This window comes from Lates calcarifer, linkage group LG2 (genome assembly GCF_001640805.2).
Source record: "Lates calcarifer isolate ASB-BC8 linkage group LG2, TLL_Latcal_v3, whole genome shotgun sequence".
Lineage (NCBI taxonomy): Eukaryota > Metazoa > Chordata > Actinopteri > Centropomidae > Lates > Lates calcarifer.
The window spans coordinates 15,696,863-15,715,469 of record NC_066834.1 but is presented as its reverse complement, the minus strand read 5'-3'; the positions used below and the strand labels follow the sequence as shown (position 1 = coordinate 15,715,469).

Here is an 18,607-nt window from a genome sequence, read left to right as displayed (position 1 = left end):
TTCATGTTCATGAGCTTACGGTCTCTTTCCCTGCCTTTGCTGGCACACTGCTGCATATCTTGGCATGTTACACACCACAGGTTACATTTAAGTAAATTTTCTTGATGGTAGAGGTGTTTTTGTTGTTGTTAATTTTCATTTGTTAATTTTCTTAATTTGATCGTACATGCCATAAAAACCTACAAATAACCTCCTCATCTTCCTCCAGGCTCTTATGCAATATGACACACTTTCCTCCATCCAAGCAGACTAAACTGCTGCTGCACAAAGAATGCATGGGAGGGAGAGAGAGGGAGACAGAGAGAGAGAGAGATTGTCGTGTAGTGAATTCCTCTGGACATGGAGAAGAGAAGAGAGGAGGAGAGAGCCACAGTAATGGAACAGGGAGAACTAGCAGATTCCAGGCAGACATGAATGCAAAGGAAAGAATTTATAATCTGACACTTTCCTACATCCATCTCACCTCAGGACACCAGGTGCATACATACATTAAAATAGAATCATCTAATTATCTCTGTGTGTCTGGAGATGGACGACTACACCCTCCCATTAAACACTCTACCACTCAAACTTGGGTCTGGGGGCCACCCAAGCACACCGATGGGAATGTCAGATATCCCTGAAGAGGTGCCAAGAAGTTCCCCAGCAGAAGGAGGATAAGTTTAACTTCCCTATGATTTCATTCACTAAAAAGTATGTTAATGAAGGATGGTAAGAACTACAAATCAGTAAACACCAGCAGACAACTTCCCAACACAGTTAAAACATATGAAAAACCCTGCTCAACTTTTGTCTGACGGCTAAAAACAAACACACAGACGAGCTGCAGTCGGACACACAAAGCTCTGCAGGTTTTTCTTCTTTCCTTCTAAAAAGGAGGTTTCAGTTATTGTGTATGCCCCAGTTATGAACATATGGAAAAAATTTATTTATACAGGTTGTCAAAAGTGCTGGTGGTCTTTAGCTTGGACAGTGTTATGTAACTTTGAGGGTGCAGCTCAGCTCTCAGGGTCAAGCTGCTCTGGTTAATGACTGTGCACAGGGGAAACAGAGTGAACGTCTGAGAGGAGTTTTAATTGTCTGCAAGCGAACAGAGCGATAACAGCAGACAGATCAGGCACAGCACAGTCACTGCGTCTGCAGCTGAACAACATGTCCTGTTTCTTAGTGGAGAAGTGAGATGACTTGTGTTTCTACGTTATTGTCAAACAAACATAAAGAACATTTGAAACATTGCAAAAAAGAGAGCACCAATTGGCCGCATTTCCATCAGCTGGTGTGGAATGAATAAACTAGGCTGCACAGTGTCGTCAGAAAGTCGCAGTAAAGGCTACGCTACACACGGCTGTAATAAAGTAGAGTAGAAGAAGTAGAGGTCGTAAACCCAAAGTGAAACAAACAGTTTGCCAACTGCTGTAAAGCCTTGAAGAAGAGGAAGAAGAAGAAACAAAACCAGTTCCATCGGCCAATCTACAAGAGAAAATGCATAGAGGACTTCAGGATTTTTTTCAGTAATAACTCTTTCATGCTAGTGTTGGTCATGTTTCATGCTGTCGAGGCGAAGATAAATACTGATGCACACTGCAGGGGCCATGTGACAACGACGGTGCCGAAACAGCTTCTTCTTCTTCTCCAGAATCGGAAACAACTCATCAGTCGTGTAAGTTAAATGTTCGCTGCATCAGAATTTATTAAGAAAAGCTGTTTCCATCTCCCATTAAGTGCATTAATTCTTAATACTTCAAGATGTGCAGAAAAATATGTTGATGGAAACTCAGCTAGTGATTTGTCACTTCTCCATGAGCCATGGTTGGATCACAAATGATCTTTTGCAGGAATGTTCTGCTCCTCACAGTTAGTCCTCATGTCCACCAGGCACAGTTGTCAGAGACAGTTTGTTTCTAGCTGCTGTGTCCACCAGGCACATCAGAAGGTCTCACATTGTCTTTATACAGACAGAAAAACTAGCTTTCTTTGTTTGTTCCTGTTTCAGTTTTCCTCCAAAATGTGTGAAGCAAGACAGAGAAAGTTACAGTTTTCTTAATGCTAATAGACACTATTCAGGGACAACAGATACTAAATAGATCAGACAGGATACTAAACATATTATTAAAATCAGATTGTAGATAAAATAAAGAAATTAAAAATTGTCCCACTGTCGCTCTGATGCAGTGTGTTTCAAAGGTAAGGCAGCAGATAACCTCACAGTCTTATCCAAAATCTCTTTCTATGACGACAGGCAAACCCAGTGTCCAAGTTACACTGAAAATTCCAGATTAATGTACTTTGTTGTGTTGATATACAGTTAACAAAATTATAAAGTTTACCTTTGTAGCAATAGCTGTAACGTTGGTGCCAGCGAACCTGGAAGTTATTTTAACTACCATCTCACAGAGCTAACTCTAATGGAAAAGTCCATTTGTTGATGCAGCTAGCTAAAATTTCAGGGGTGGCTGTGGCTCAAGAGTTAGAGGCAGTCGCCCACTGGTTGGAGGGTGTTATGACTCTGGGTCATAATCTGAATTAATATTGACTTCTGTCTGTTTTTGCTGTTCTCCCTCCCTGCCTGAGGGGGGTGCTTTTCACCTGTTCCTGTGATTCTTTAAAAAGATGTTGAGTTGAAGTTGGGGGTAGTGGATGGTGCCTACTCTGAAATACTTCCTGAGGAAGACGGATGTGCTTCAACTTTTCCTGACTCCCAACCGGACCATGCCTTGTTGTCTTGGCAGACTGATCAAAGTGTGTTGAGTTGTAAATAGTGGAAATAAACTCCAAAAAGAAGTCCAGGTAACTGAAGGGGTGAGAAGCCCTTTTTGTTATAAACCTGTTTTCTCCTGTTTATGTTAGGGAGTTAGGTCAGATCCCTGTATTTTATTTTGTTTTCTTTCTTTGGCAGGTAAGTTAGCGGACACGTAATGTTATTTCACTCTGACGCCATTTTTACCTGTGTTGATAAATAAATCAGTTGTGTTTCTGGACAGCAGTCGACTGGTTGTCCTTGGGAGATGGGAAATGGGAAGTCATCTTTATGCTACGCTCTGGTTTCTCCATGCCGGGCGTAACACAGGGTCAGTGGTTTGATCCCCGGCTCCTCCAGTGTGCTGTAGTATCGAGCAAGATACTGAACCCCAAAGTATCCCTGACGTATCATTGCTGCGTGAATGAGTGTGTGTTAGAACAGGTAATGTGAGAATGTGACCTGTAGAGTTATTTCTGCCTCAGAGAAAAGTTCTTGAAACTAAGATATATATACTGAGAAGTGAGTAAAGCGAGCAAACCTGCAGCAGACTTTTAATTCAGGTTTCTGGCTGTGTGATGTGGTTCTTTGGCTTCACTCGTTGATTCTGCCTCCAGAACAGTACTTTGCTCAGAGAAATGTTTGGATAACTATAACTCCAGTCTGCAACTAATTAAACTTTTCCATGACTTCCCGAGCCAGTCATTAGTGCTTTTGACTAGATCCTGTGTTCAGGTGTGCTCCACGCTGCAAAAACTGCCATCATTCAAAAATCAGGAGACTAGCTTTGCTCTGCCTTGAAAAAAAGAAAAAAGAAATCCTCACTGTGAATTCCTTTCAGTGCAAAAATCTCCAAACAGAGACACAGAGGGTTTGGAAAATATGCATATTATTAATGTAAGAGAGCAGAGAGCGGGGTTTGCTCTGTGTTTGATAGCGTTAACAGCGAGAGGCTTAGCAGGTTCCAACAAGAACTTTGCAGAAAAGAGATACACATTAAATAAGGAAACATCTGCATTCCACACAGCCTCTCTTGCAACACACTGGAGCTGAATGAACATCAAAGCATGGCACATAGCAGTAAACGCAGCTCTGAAACCTATGATTTATTAGCATTGCTTCCCTGGGATGTTCGGCGAGCCCATTTCAGCTCGGAGGGTGGAGAGGCAGACAGTAGTTCATTCACACAGCTCGCTGTGAGAACATCACTGCAGAGGGATTTGGAAGATGTTTCAGGGTTTTTGAGGTGAGTGTAAGGAACATTCCCAAGATTCTGAAAAATCACACGAATCCCATCCTCTGTAATTTGACCCATATGTATGAGGCCGTTTCTCTGCCAAAAAGATTGAAGCATAAAAGTCATTTTTTGTCTCTGCAAAGCACTGTTTGCAAAGTGTAAGGAGGGTAAAACGTGTTAAAATAATGATTTAGGAGAGTTACATTGAGCTGTCAGAATAAAAAAAAACAAGAGAATTTCAGTTCACAGGTTGGATAAGGGCATTTTGCTGCTCAGCTGAAAACACTGCACCTATTCTGTAGCAGCACCATCAGTAGGGTGATTCCAGTTTGTTACAACTCTGGTCTAATTTTCATTCAGTTTTTAACCATCACTTCTATCAGCTCTCTCTGTGGTTTTGTTTTAAGGTGTCCTTATCAAACACATCGCTGTTTTATGTACAAATGGCTGCATTAGTTAGCTGCTAAATCTAGAAGGAACTTTCACTGGTTTCTGGTTTCTGGAAAAAGAAAGCCAAACTCCCCACCTCTGTGGATCTACTGCAACCAGTGCTATCCCCACTCTATCCCACCTGGAGAGAAAGAACAATTATCCCAGAATGATGTTCAAAGACTTCAGCTCAGCATTCAGACTGAGCTCAGGCTCATCCCACTGCTGCTCACTCTGCTGACTCAGACCTGTGCTGCCCAGCACAGCTCAAACCACATCATTAAGTTTGCAGATGTGTGGCAGTGTGGCAGTGATGCTCATCAGCAACAATGATAAGTCAGTGAACACAGTGGGGGTCCAGTAGCTGATAGAGGTGTAAATCACAAGTTTCATCACGATACAATGTTACATCGATTCAATGGATAACGATTCGACATTTGCCGAAAGTTTGCTACGATGAGATTTCCATTTGGTTCAGGTCAGGAGCCAGCGATCGATATGAGACAATATCACCTGCTGATTTAACACAATCACTTCTATTCATAACAAATCACAAAAAGCAACTAAAATATAATTTACACACTATACCTTCACATATAGGCAACATTTTTCTTCATCAAATAACCAGAGATGTGCACGCTCAGGCAGAGAAAGATGTGTCAGGGAACGTCAAAATAAAGTCTTACAAATTATTATATTGTGATGCAGTGAAGCCTCTCTGTCATGTCAGTCACCTGTGAGGCTGGGAGCTGGGTATGGAGGCAGGCTTTGGGTCTTTCCACAGAAAAAGGGCTAAAAGTGAGTCGATGTAGGTGTGACTATCACAGAGAAAGAGTTTTTTGGGTTTTTTTGGTCGGCTTTGGCTACACAGTAGCCGGTGTTATTGCGCTTAATAAAATAAAAACCAGCTGACATCTTCACACTTGCTTGGTGAGGGATGTTACAACATGTATGATGTCTGATCAATGTATCGACGTAGATCAATGTATCGTTACACCCCTGGGAGTAACATTCAGTCTCTGAATGTTGAAAAAACAAAAGCAGCCTCAGGAGTCTTGGCGTGCATGTAACGTCACCTCCTCACCTGGACACTCAGCACCACTGCCATCACCAAACAACCTCAGCAACATCTACACTTCCTGCTCAGGCTGAAGAAGATGAGTCTCTCCCCTCCCATCCTCACCCTGCACAGACAGATCATACTGAGCCTCCACTGTGGCTGCATCACAAATCCCTGCAGTAGATAGTGAGGTGAGGACACCTGAGAGGATGATTAGGGACTCTCTCCAAACCATCATGGACTTCTCTCACTATATATATATATATATATACCGACAATCTGCTGACTCCAGATCAGATTATGTTGCAGTTTGTGCTGCTTAAATGTCCCCAGAGACACAAAATTCCTCTCTGCTGTGTACTTTTATATACCTTGAAAAACAGCACTCAGCAAACGCTCTGTGTCACTCACCCTGTATAGTCCCACAGTAGCTGGGCTGGTCAGCATCTGGAGCAGAGCTGGTCTTGGCAGAGCGTCGGTGTCGCAGCAGACGGTGTTTAAGTCCAGAGAATGACTGTGACGGGTCGTTTTCACCCACTGGCTGGATGAACAGACTGTCCTCCCCGATCTGGACGAGTCCAGTCTGCGCACAGGACAGATACAAGATCAGACTGTGATGGTCTCAATGGGCAGAAAAAGCTGAATTTTAATATAGTATATGGTGAATGAAGAGTGTTTGAATGTATTGTAACCAATATGACTAAATAAATACATATCATTTTGCTATATGTACATACACAGATCAGCCACAACATTAAACCACTGACGGGTGAAGTGAATAACACTGATCAGGAGACAAACAAAGTATTTGTCAGAATAAGAGGCATTGTTGGTGGCTTTCCCCCTCATCCTTACAGTTTTGAAGTTTCTTTTTTCTGTATTCTCTACAATGTACACTTACAAACTATATAGTGCTGTACAAAGACGTGTCATTATCTGTTTCTGCATTTTGGGGGATGTAAAACAGACTAAATGGGTCACATTTAACACATCTCTGAAGTTTTACTTTTTAGTTGTTTTTTTTTTTAATTTTCTTGGGGATTTCATGAGTTAAAAGTCAGTTATGTGGAACTTTCTACAACATTTGAAGAGTTGGTGACACCTGTGACCTGCTAAGGACCAGCTGATTATTTATTATGTCCTGATGTGTAAAACCATAGAATTCAAAAAGGGTGTGCTTTCATTTTCACGTTTCACATCTTTATCAACAGAGATAAGAGGTAACAGTAGCAGTAAATGAATAAATTACACTGTGATTTATCATCTTAAATCAGTATAGGTTGTCTTTCTCAGAGCTGGGCAGCTCTAAACACTCACAACACACTGGTGCATGAACATGCGTTCAAGTGCCCATGCACAAATTTAAATGTTTATGTTCGCATTGCATAGCCAAGCTAATCACACAGCTGTATAGGTTGAAACATAAATCTGCAGCCATGGCCTATAGGCTTCTGTTTACACTGTACAGCTGAAGTGAGTTGTATATTTTCTACCATGTCTTATCTATGTGAATGTTAATATTCACTTATCTTCAGATTCTATGGAAAATACTCATTATACTGTTTGTTTATACCTCATTCTGCCCAAGACTCACAGATGGAGGATTGGTTTGGAGTTGTTTTTCCTGCTCTGCTTATCTATTTGTAAAAGTCACCACACACCACTGGGCTCTATAGAAACAGATGACTCTGAAATTATGTAACCTAACACTACACAGTTAGGGTCTGTTTGCTTGACACAATTACAAATGTCTACAAGTGATTAAGTTGATCATCCCATTGCTGTGGCTTTCCAGTCCCACTTCCTGTTGCAGGCTGAAGTGTTCAAAGTAGGTCAAAAGAAAATGTGCTGGAGGGTGGCAGTCACAGTGCATGCTTTTGGTGAGTCAGCACTTATCAGGAGTGGTTTCTTCTCAACAATCCACACCTATGAGTCTAAAAACTCCACTAGCGGCCCCTGTAGCTCACACAGCTCCTTACAATCCAAATGTCCAAAATGTTTTCACCACAAATCATCTTTTGAATCCGAGCTGAAAACATCAGAGTAATACCCGGCCATCACAGAGCAGGAGCAGAACACACACTGACCTTAAAGAGTATTTGTTACTGGTGGGTTGGACTAGGTATGACCGGAGTTTTAATACAGATGCTGAGATGATCCTATTACATTGTGTTTATGTTAAAAAAAAAAAAAAAAAAAAAAAGTGTTTCATTAGTATGACCTCAAAGAGCATCCTCCGCTAGAGACAAGGTACACTTTGGACAGGCTGCCAGTCAATCACAGGACAGACACAAGCCCCTTTTACACAGAGATCACACAACATTGGTGTTAAGAAGACCCTCGAATACACCGCCTTTGTTTTGCCTCTCTCTCTGTCCTTGTTGTTGTTATTATTAATGACAGCATTACACCTATAAATATCATTATTATTAATATTGTTATAATAACCAGTCTGACAGTGCTTGAATACAACAGTATTTAAAGTTCTTCTGTCTCCTCTCCCTTCCTTCTGTTATACCATTCTGTGATACTTCAAACTGTTTTGGTCAGACAGCCTAGAGGATGCATCCCAGCTGACCACAGGTTCTGCAGAGTTCTGGGGGTACAGAAACAGTTCTCTGTTGTCCAGCGAGAGGCAGCTCTGCTTCTGAAAGCCGTTACTCTTTTGACTGATCATAACAATCCACATGAATTCTAATATTGTATCTTCCATTGGTTTAAACGAGCAGAGCAGTAATCAACATGATGTTCAAAGACCACATTTAAGAATCAATGAGTTTCATTTCTTTGTTCTCCTTTGAGTGTGTGTGGTCTTGGTATTACTCATGTGTGAGTGTGTGCGGCTAGAAGACCATATGTTTGGGGTGTTCTGGTCTGTGTCACCGGGCCATGACGTGTAGCTTGGTTCTCCTTGTTGTTGATAATGATAACCTTCAAGCTGCTTTACCTGGTGATCTACTACAAAGTCAGATTAAAAGCTGGTGCCAGTTAGTCTCCTTGGGTGATTGGTGAGTTAATATAGTGAACAGTAATAAACAGCAGTAAAAGATCATGTTTATCCAAGCTGTGTTTGCATCCCACATTAGGATGGAAACCAGCTAACAGGGTTTAAAGGGTCAAAGGTGACAGGATTAAATGGCTATGCAGGAGAGGAGGGCTTCCTTATCTTGATCTGACTGTGAAGTTTGGGGATCTCACTGATGTGTCATTGACCAGCATTCACCATTTACACTGGCACCACCAAAACTACTAGCTGCTAACTACTAGCTGCAACCTACAGTGGCAGATATTACATAATGGCAACAGCAAGGTGTGGTTGGAAAGAAAGACAGGTTGGCATTTACTGACTTTTACTTCATTGGCTGTTGTCCTTCACGTGCCACCATAACAACTCTGACCAACCAAAGATTGACTCCACAAACCCTCTGAAGGAACCCTTTGGTATCTGGAACCAAGACCTTAGCAGCAGATCCTTGAAGATCCACAGCAGATCAGATTAAGGCCACGTTTATTAATTACTCATTTGCTGGGGGTGTGTTGTTTACGATCCAGGAAGTCAGGTCTTATGCCAAAGTTTTGTCAAGAACTAACAATTAAAATACCATTCTGCAGTCTTACCAGCACTGGTTTGTAAGGTCCCTGCAAACAACACAAGATCAAGACAAACAACACAATGCAGCAGCAGCAGTCATAGTCCAGCCACTATGAACAGGCCGGCACTGACAAGAGCAGTGTGGTATGCCATAAAATAGGGCAGCAACACAGTCTGTCCCAGTGTTTCTGCAGACATTCTGCTCCCAGCTGAGCCCCAGGGCTAACAAATTCTGTTAGCCAGCATAATGTGGACTGGAGGATGAATTAAAGCATTTCTAATGCTGCACAAACACGAAGACATGACACTATTCATAGGCATCAGCTAGAGAAAGAGGTATATCACAAAGATAGCTGTGGTCGGGGGAATCTGAGGTGATTTAAAATCCCTCCATCCTCAGCTGGAAGAGTGTGATTTCATTTTGAAAGTGTCACAGTGAATCAAGTAAGAAATTAGTTCTCCACTGTGAGGGACTCTAAATATTAGAACTAATGCTCTTTCCCATGCTCTCTGTTTATTAAGTTTAGCTGCAGTTTCTAAAGAAACCATGTTGTAATATTTCTGCTGCTTTAATGTCCCAGTTTCTCCACACAGACAAATAAACTTTTATCTCGACTTCTGTTTAAGTCTGGGAGTGGGCCAAGCTTTAATTGCTGCTACTGCTGGGGTTAGGGTTATCTGATGCCACGGAACAAATTTTACAAACATGGTTTTAAGGAACTATTTATAGAAGTGTACAGTGGAGAAAGAAGGACAGAAACCATGGACACCTATGACATGACTTAAAGGATATGAAACTGCTTCTGGATTTTCTCATCTGACCCTTGATCTGAAAAACTGTGTTCCTTCCTTTACAGTTAAAATACCAGTCAGAAGATGATTTCTGAGCTGATCCCCCATCAGCAGAACAACACCTTTTATCAGGTTTTGGCACAAAACTACTCAGCCTCCAACAGATGAGAACCATAATTTATGTGACCACTAGAAGTCTGTCAGTTTAACAGAAATGTAGGTCATTTAGGCTTTTGAACAAATGAGCGATACTCTTGTTTTTCTTGGGAGGACAGTCTCCAAATGTTGGCCAATATGATGATATATACGGTCATATACATTTGTCACCTGTCAGATTTTGCAATTCCACCTCTATCTTTTAACATCTAAGTCTGTATTAGGCCATTGAGAGCAATGTTTCAATTAAATATGTGCTGGACTGTGGCTCTTCAGGACAAACACATACAAGGAAGAAAGCAGAAACACTAAAGGAAACATGCTCCAAATCCAGAGATGCAACAAATACCAAAACGCATAAAAACAGAGGAAACTTGTGCAACAAGAACTGGGAGAAGTGACTGGCTTGATTAGGATAAGCAGCAGTGTTACAGATACCTTTCGTGCCAAACAGGCTTTGTGTATCTAACCAGGCCTAACCCTTTATTAAGGTTTGATGTTTTTCCAGGCACAAGAGTAAGCATCCATCCATTATCTATACCGCTTATCCTTAAGGGACGTGGAGGGCTGGAGACAATCCCAGCTGACATTGGGCAAGAGGCGGAGTACACCCTGTACAGATCACTAGTCCATCTCAGGACTGACTACAATCACTATCAATTTGATTTTTTCCCAGTAACATAGTAAGCTTTATAAGTGCGGGGGTGGGGGGTACGATGTATGGATTATGTTTGAATTAGTACAAACGATTCAAATTCATTTGAACTTGATTTTTTGAGACAGTGGCAGCCACAGTGTATGCTGAGCCAGCCTGGCTGACTGACTTGCAGGAGTAGGGACAGCGGCTGTCACTGGATAGAGTTACATATAACCTGGACCATATGGAGATAAGTTTCACACAGGCGAGCCATAATACGTTTGTGGTGAGGTGGTGTTTGTGTACGGGAGAGATGGTCTTCTCCCACAGAAGGAGTCACTGATTCTGACCTAGTTGTCGCCAGTGAACGGACATCACATTGAAAAAGATTTTCTTTTCAACATAATAACACCCAGCAGCTGCCTGGAAAAGAAAAATGAAAATCAACAAAATGGCAATAAAAAAAAGGTCAAAAGTCTTGCGTGGCTGGCAGCCAATAACAACTTTCTCTGAGTTTAAAGGCATCTGGGCTACTCCCTGTGTAACTTCCCTGACACACCAATGTGTGTGTGAAGTCTGGACAAATACTGACAGCCTGATCGTTCTCCTAGTCTGACTTATCCAGATCAAACACACAGTAAGCATGTGCACGTGGCAGAGTGGCTACCAGCTTTTTTCTGACTGCTTTCAACGAGCAGTTAGTCTGGAAACTTGGAAGTGGCAAACCAATATCTGACACACATGACAGAGCCTTCATGTTTCAGACTGAATCCCAGGAAAGACTTCAACTATTGATTTAATACTGGATTCTACACCTGTCTACACAGACAGAACTGTTCCAAATCCTCAGCTTGCAACTGTCATTGTTGTTGCATTTCTTAGAGGCTTTATTTAATTACATTGCTTTAGTCAAATTAAACTATGCATGTGTCCCAGTTCCACAGAATTCAAACCCTGGTTCGAGTCTGTAGTTTATTATTCACTGGAAAAATGATGGTATTCATTTTCAAATATCTTCACTTCTTCTTTAAACTTGACCATTATTTTGTTGACAGTAACACTGTACTCAACAGGTTGCGTGAAGAAGACAGCCTTTAAAATGTGATGGATGTTAATTTTACCATTCACCATTTATTTAGTCAGGCTTCTCTGAAGTGATGCAGTTACATTATGAGTTTAGGTCAAAACAATGCTGGATTTTTGATGCTAATATTGATATTTCATACTGAATACAAACACTTTTCGACAACAGTCCCTTAAGTCTGATTCATAGTGACCTAGAAATGTAGTGAACGGGACATTGTTACAGTGGAAAAATAAACTTGTCAGTGATCTCTGGTGGGCAAATTATACAATGAAGACCGTTTTTCAAACATACATTTTTGACACTTGTCTACTGACATTTTGTTTCATTACGATCAACATAAAGAGCTGTGCTTATGTGTCATTCAGGGTCTATTGGTCAGTGCAGTGTTATTATCACTGATTTGTAAACAAAACTACAAAAGGGCTGGATTTATCCTTTAGAAATGCCAACGTGTTGTCCAAATGCACAAGAGAAATGGTGACGTTACACACAGCTGGAAAAAAGTCAACAAACTGTTGACAGTGGTGATGACTCATGGGACACCCAGAGAAAATAGAAATCTTTAAAAAAAAACACCACCTGCTTTTTCACCGAGCTTTCAGATCTGAACCTGGCATCAGCACATCAGATGTAGTTATTGTATTTAGAATATAGCTTAAACCTGGAACACACTGAATGTCTCTCAGTCCCCCTCTCTGACAGGTCCTGGTCTGAACAGACTGTAAGAGGCAGAAGGTTCAAACTGCTTCAGCTGCCAGTGTCTTTTTTTCCATATAAACCACCATGTGACTCACAGTGTCTGTACACAGCAGGACAATAATCTTGTCATTCATTGTAGGTTAGCTGAATTCTTAAACTGTCACTGAGGATATATGGAGGAAATAAAGGAGCAGAGTCTACTTTAAGAGCTGGCTTCAAGCCTGTTTCTGCTTGAAGAGTCCAGAACTGAGTCTGAGCCCCTACCTCCATACTCACTTTACATAAGAGCATTATCAAATGCCTCAGTTAATGTGGAACTTCTCAAACTACGAAATTCTTATTTACATTTCTTTCCCTCTTTTTTTAAAGATCTTAAATTGAGTTTAGAGCGCCACAAAAACACAGTAAGTGGAACCTGAATTAAAACTGTTTTATCAAACCTGTAACCCACAGCTTTCCCCTTTGTCTCCTCTTAAAGTTCCCCTTTAAGTTTGTTAAAGTTATTCCATGTTTCTACGTTGCTACCTCCCACTAAACTGGAAATACTGTGAATGTCTTTCGCATTATTTTTCACAAATTTCTCCAGATTTCATCCAGACACATTTATCTTCAGAAACAGGATCTCCACAAGCATTTAAAACAATCTGAACAGTGTTTGGCTGGACAGTGTAACTCTGCACTGACTGACCCAGTGGCAGGTCAGTGGGGTTTAAGAGATTAACTGCAGTGACTGATGAGACAGGAGCTGAAAATCGTGCTCAGAGGTACTTCAGCAGGACGGCTGTCTGGAGAGTCTCTCCAGACCGAGCTGCTGTAATCCAACCTGTCTTTTCAGTGCATTAAAAGGAATGGGTCTTGAGCTCAGCTGCTTGAATAGAATGACATGAAACCTATCAACAGTTCCAAAAAATGAAGATGGATTTACCAGACCGCCACAGGTGCTCAGTGATGCCAGAGAGCCCGTGTGGTTGACGATGGAGCCAGAGTAAAAGCAGAGCTGGTTGGTGGACAGGCGTCTGACCGCTGCGCTCTGGTCCCCGCGCCTCTCCTCCACCACGAAGTCCCCCGAGAGAAACGTACTATCCCGCGTCAGATTTAAATACAGGTCCCTGCCAAAAGCAGGCAGTGTTAAAATTATGTTATCCGGGTCAAAGTGTCCTCCCCCCGCAGCGTCCAGAGAGCGCTGACCGCGGCGCCGCAGAGCGCGGACGGTGTGGTCGGCGGACAGGTGCGCCTCCTGCCCGGACAGCAGCCTGGGAACCACTTCATCTGTCTCCAGCTCGGACTGGGCTGTGGGGAGGGACAGTTTTCATCAAACAGCGGTCACAATAGGCAAAAAACAGCCTCCTGTCCTGACTCGGTGAACTGTCTGAACTCTAACGCTCCGTAACTCCTGCAGCCACGTTCAACTCCGGAGCTCAACTAGTGGTTTGCAAAAATCTGCAGCCCGTGACTATTAGAGACAGTGTGTAAGTCATTACTGCACAGATTCCTCATTATAGTTGCTGTCGGGGGAATCTAACAAGCATACAGGAGGAAACGCGGTCGACTTCCTAGAAATGATCATTAGTAACACATTGAGTTTTTAACAGAGGAACCAGTTCGCTTTAGCTGACCTATATCCAAGAGAAACTGACACACAACACAGAGCCCCATGCCTTAAGAGATCTAAGTCAGTACTTACCAGTAAACCCGATGCACAGAAGAGAGAGGAGCAGATGGGTGACATGGCTGTTATGCATGATACGGCAAAGCGGGGGTAGAATAACTGGAAGAGGTGTGTGGCTTTATTGTGAGGGGGACAGAAGCGTTTAGCACAGAACGGACTGCGCAATTTTTCCCTAAAGTTGGAGAAGTTGCAGTAATTAAAGCTGGAGTGACTTTGTAGCGCAGGACACGCCCACACGGCCTGGACCCGGCCTCCACTGAGACCAGATTGGTCCCGTTAAACCCCGACCGAGAAATCCTCGGCCTCTTATTGGTCGGTGAAGCTGTCTGTCACTGTCGGGGATGAAACCCTACACGTGGTTTCAAGTGTAGAAAAAAAGTGCAGAGAACTGGCTTTTAAGTGTGTGTGTGTGTGTGTGTGTGTGTGTGTGTGTGTGTGTGTGTGTGTGTGTCTTCCTGTGGTTGTGTGTGGACAAGTTCTAAGTTGTGAGACCATTTCATTTTTGTCAGAACATTTTGGTCTTCACAACTTAAAGAGGCTGTATGAGGGTTCAGACTTGGGTTTAGGGTTATGCTTAGAGAAACAGTGTGCAGGGTAGAAAAAAAATGATTTAAAACAACAACAATAAAAAAATAAGTAGCACAAATTAGTGGATGACCCAGTTCATAATTAAATAAAGATAAAAGGAAAATAAGAATTTTACAAACAACTAAAATCTCCCACTAAAGGATCCTATCCTCCAAACTACGTTCAAGTCGACCCCTAGTAAAAGAGTAGATTTCGGCACAATCTTCATCAGCAATATAGATTGGTGCAGGGATGATTTATTTTTGTAGTCCAACCTGAAAGTTAGCATCACCCTGGTTCTCTCGACAAAAAAGCATTATTACAGAAAATAAACTGTGACCAAAGTCTTACAGGTTTAGTTCATCAGATAATCTTCACAGATGAACACCACTGTTCTGATGTTTGAAGCCTAAATACAATCTCCAGAAGTAAAAAGCTAATGTTAGACTATAAACCAACTACACCACGGTCACATGACATCAACATCTCCACCACTGAGCTTCCAACTTGTCATTTAATTTAGCTCTGACCTCTTCTACAAAAGCCTTTCTTCTTAGAAAGTTAGTGATAGTTTGAAAGAGTGTGAGTATAAACACAACGAGGCTGTAAAGGTGGACTGGTAAGTAGATCAGTTTTCATGTTAACATCCCCAACAACCTTTGTAGTCTCATTTAGACATTCATTAGTAACCACCTTTTTTAAGACACGTAAAAGCTTTAAAAAATCACAAATGGGGTATTTACTGATGTATCTATGTTGTACGATAAAATGTGAAAATGTCTGTGTTAAAAGTTTGTGTTAAAACCACAGACTCAGGACCTCAGACCTTGGCAGCAAATCTCTGCAGCAGGTTCCAAAATCTGGTGGAAACCCTGGTACCAAAGGAGTAGAGGCTGTAACGCTGCAGGTATGCTTCTTCAGAAGTGTTTTTCAGATTATCAAAAAGAATCAGATACCCCCTACACCTCTCTGAAGTCAGACTTGGGAGGGGGGGTAACTTTCCAGAACTGATGATCCAACGTTCAGAGCCACATCATGCAGGTGAATGTAGATGAGAGAGGAGCCAGGGTTTGAACCTCTCACTCTCAAGTTTTCTTTTCATGTGGGTCACTGAGTGTGATAGTATCAGTGACTTCCAGAAGAGACTCTCTGAAAAGCTCCACACAGTTTTAAAACAATGTTGCCACACCTAATGACATCAGGTGACAAAATTTACCTCTACTAATGAAGTGAAACCTAAAGGTGTAGGCATCAGGGTGGACAGGAAACCAGAGCTTGTGTCATATACCTACAGCTAATGTTCATTTTTTTATTACCCACAACCACACTTTACCTTAACCTTTCCTTCCTTGCTATGTGCCATATTCTGGAAGCTGAGGTTTGACTAACAGCGAGATACTTCATGTTTCTTTATCTCTTCATCACTCATCTGTATTTAAAGTTCCTGTCGTATTACCACAGGATATTACAATTTTTAGGTGTGTTTGTGTTTGACATGTAGCACAACACACCCACCCCCTTATCCTGTTGAATTAAAGAAAAAAAACATTTCAGCTAGACACTGTGGAACACAAATTCTGCTGCTTGCTTTAACTTGCTTTTGAATCTGGTTATTTCTTGTACAGTGAAGCTCTTACAGCTTAAGTTAAATGATGGGTTCACATTTTTTCAGGTTTATTTAATAGAGTACTCACACGCCCATATGTACTTTGAAAGAACTTTTGTTCACTGTAATTGTTTCTCTTGTACATACTTGCCAAAAAGAGTTCCCCTCTTAATTTCAGTGTACAGTAGGTGATAGGGGAACAAAATACACCAACAATCACTGCAGTGGTTTTGTGGGTTTTTGTTCACTGATGTCATTGTCATGTTTATGAAACCAGTTTTGCTCTGTGACATGGAGCATTATCATACTGGAAGTAGCCATCAGAAGATGGCAAGCTGTAGCCATAAAGGGATGAACATGGTCAGCAGTAATACTCAGACAGGCTGTAACATTCAAACCATGATTTATTGGTATTAAGGGGTCCAACATGTGCCAAGAAAACATTCCCTACGCCATTACACCACCACCAGCCTGACAAAAGGCAGGTTGGGTCCATAAATTCATGCTTTTGATGCCAAATTCTGAGTTTGATACTATCAATGACTTCTAGGATTGACTGTCTGAAAATGTGAGCAACCATCTGCTGCCTCAGCAGAAATCCAGATTTATCAGACCATGCTGCATGGTTCCAGTCCTCAACTGTCCAGTTTTGGTGAGCCTGTGCCCATTGCAGCCTCAGATTTTTGTTCTTGGTTGACAGGAGTGGATCTCAACATGGTCTTCTGCTGTTATAGCCCATCCACCTCAGGGTTGGACTTGTTCATTCTGAGAAGCTCCTCTGCTCACAACCTTAGGAAATAGTGGTTATCTGAGCCACTGTGGCCTCCTCTGTCATCTCCAACCAATCTGATCATTCAACTTTGACCTCTCTCAACAAGGCATTTCTGTCCACAGAATGAGCTCACTGGATGTTTCTTTGTTTTCCATACTATTCTGAGTAAAGCCTAGAGACTGTTGTTCATGAAAATCCCAGAAATAGTCAAAGCATCCTCTCTGGCACCAACAATAATGTCACGGTCAAAGTTGCTGAGATCACATTTTTTCCTCATTCTGATGTTTAATGTGAACATTAACTGAAGCTCTTGGTCTGTATGTACAGGATTTTATGCATGACAATATTGTGACATGATTGGCTGATTGGATATGTTCTGCTCATGCAAACAACTGTTTCAGCAGTTGTTGAAGGCTGGCTGACTTCAGTTCCTCAGGGTAGAGGCTCTCTGGGATTTACTACCATTACTGACTTGAGTAAAGAGTAATTTTCAGGGAGAGGCCTCCATGATATTAGATGGATGACAACACCAGACTGATTTGAGATTAAAAGGTAAGTAAAAGGCAGACATCTGCCCTATACTGGTGTGACAGTCCAGGCGACAGCTTTGGCAGTCACACTTGGTGTGTTAGAGTTGTGTGTTGTTCTGTGGAAAATCAGTGTTTTGATTTTAACATCCCTGTCAGAGCGGAGCACAGCGCCCAGGGTGAGTCTCTGATGAACTAGCCACAGATGCCTCTTTATGGAGGCAGAGGGAAGTGATTTTCCGAGCCGATAGAGCACAGCCATGTGATCTGCTTTGAGCTTTATAACCACCACACTGCCAGGCTGGTCAGCTCACACTGTGGATTCAGGCCTCATACCTTTTTAGGTTTTTTCTGTTTGTTTGTTTCAGAGCTAGAGAAGACTGTTCATTCACTTCAACACCTCTGATGAAATCTACATTATATTAATGTCAGTTTTGCCTTGTTTCGGAGTCCATTTAAAATTTCCTTTTGATCTTAAGACACCTAAAGGCGCAGACTAGGCCTCAGACAGCAGCTGGTCTCCTGCAGCAGACAGAGACTCCCCGTGTGGTATCAGGCAGACATGCAAATTCCTCCAGCAGGGAAACTCATCTGGCTCCTGATGACAGTTTTAGTTTATATTCCTGCTAACACAGGTGACTGTGAGGTGCACATGTCAAGAGAGGTTGACGAAGTTGTATTCAACTTAAACTTCAGCGTTCAAGGAAGATGAAATGTTTTAAACTTTTAAAATACACCATCCCACCCATGGGACACCACTGGGTAATTCTACTTTAGGTGTGTTTTGGTCTGTGCCAGACTCAATCTTCACACAACCCTGACAAATTATACATTGTTCAAAGGCCTCACTGCAACAGCTGCTGACACAGAATTGTTTTCCACATAAAAGGTATAACTACAGGCCTTGCCTATTTTGAGGGCACAAAAAAGGGGAATGCAAGGGCTGTAGTTGTAAAATCAACCAAAAAAAGGTCAGTATCTCTTATACTCCTTATGACTTTCTAGTTATAAACTGTAAAGAGTTACCTTTCAAAGAAGAT

General features: G+C 41.9%; 1 protein-coding gene across 1 annotated transcript in view; it reads right to left on the bottom strand.

Annotated features, from left to right (window-relative positions):
• Positions 1 to 14,287, bottom strand: part of adamts17 (ADAM metallopeptidase with thrombospondin type 1 motif, 17) — an 85,527-nt gene extending 71,240 nt beyond the window's left edge. Inside the window, exons 1-3 of the mRNA XM_018692940.2 lie at positions 14,111 to 14,287; positions 13,352 to 13,716; positions 5,875 to 6,046 (exon numbers count right to left, since the gene is read on the bottom strand). Coding sequence (XP_018548456.1) covers positions 5,875 to 6,046; positions 13,352 to 13,716; positions 14,111 to 14,168 — 595 coding nt within the window. The 5' untranslated portion in view covers positions 14,169 to 14,287. The remainder of the gene's footprint in view (positions 1 to 5,874; positions 6,047 to 13,351; positions 13,717 to 14,110) is intronic.
• Between the last annotated feature and the right edge of the window lie 4,320 nt (positions 14,288 to 18,607).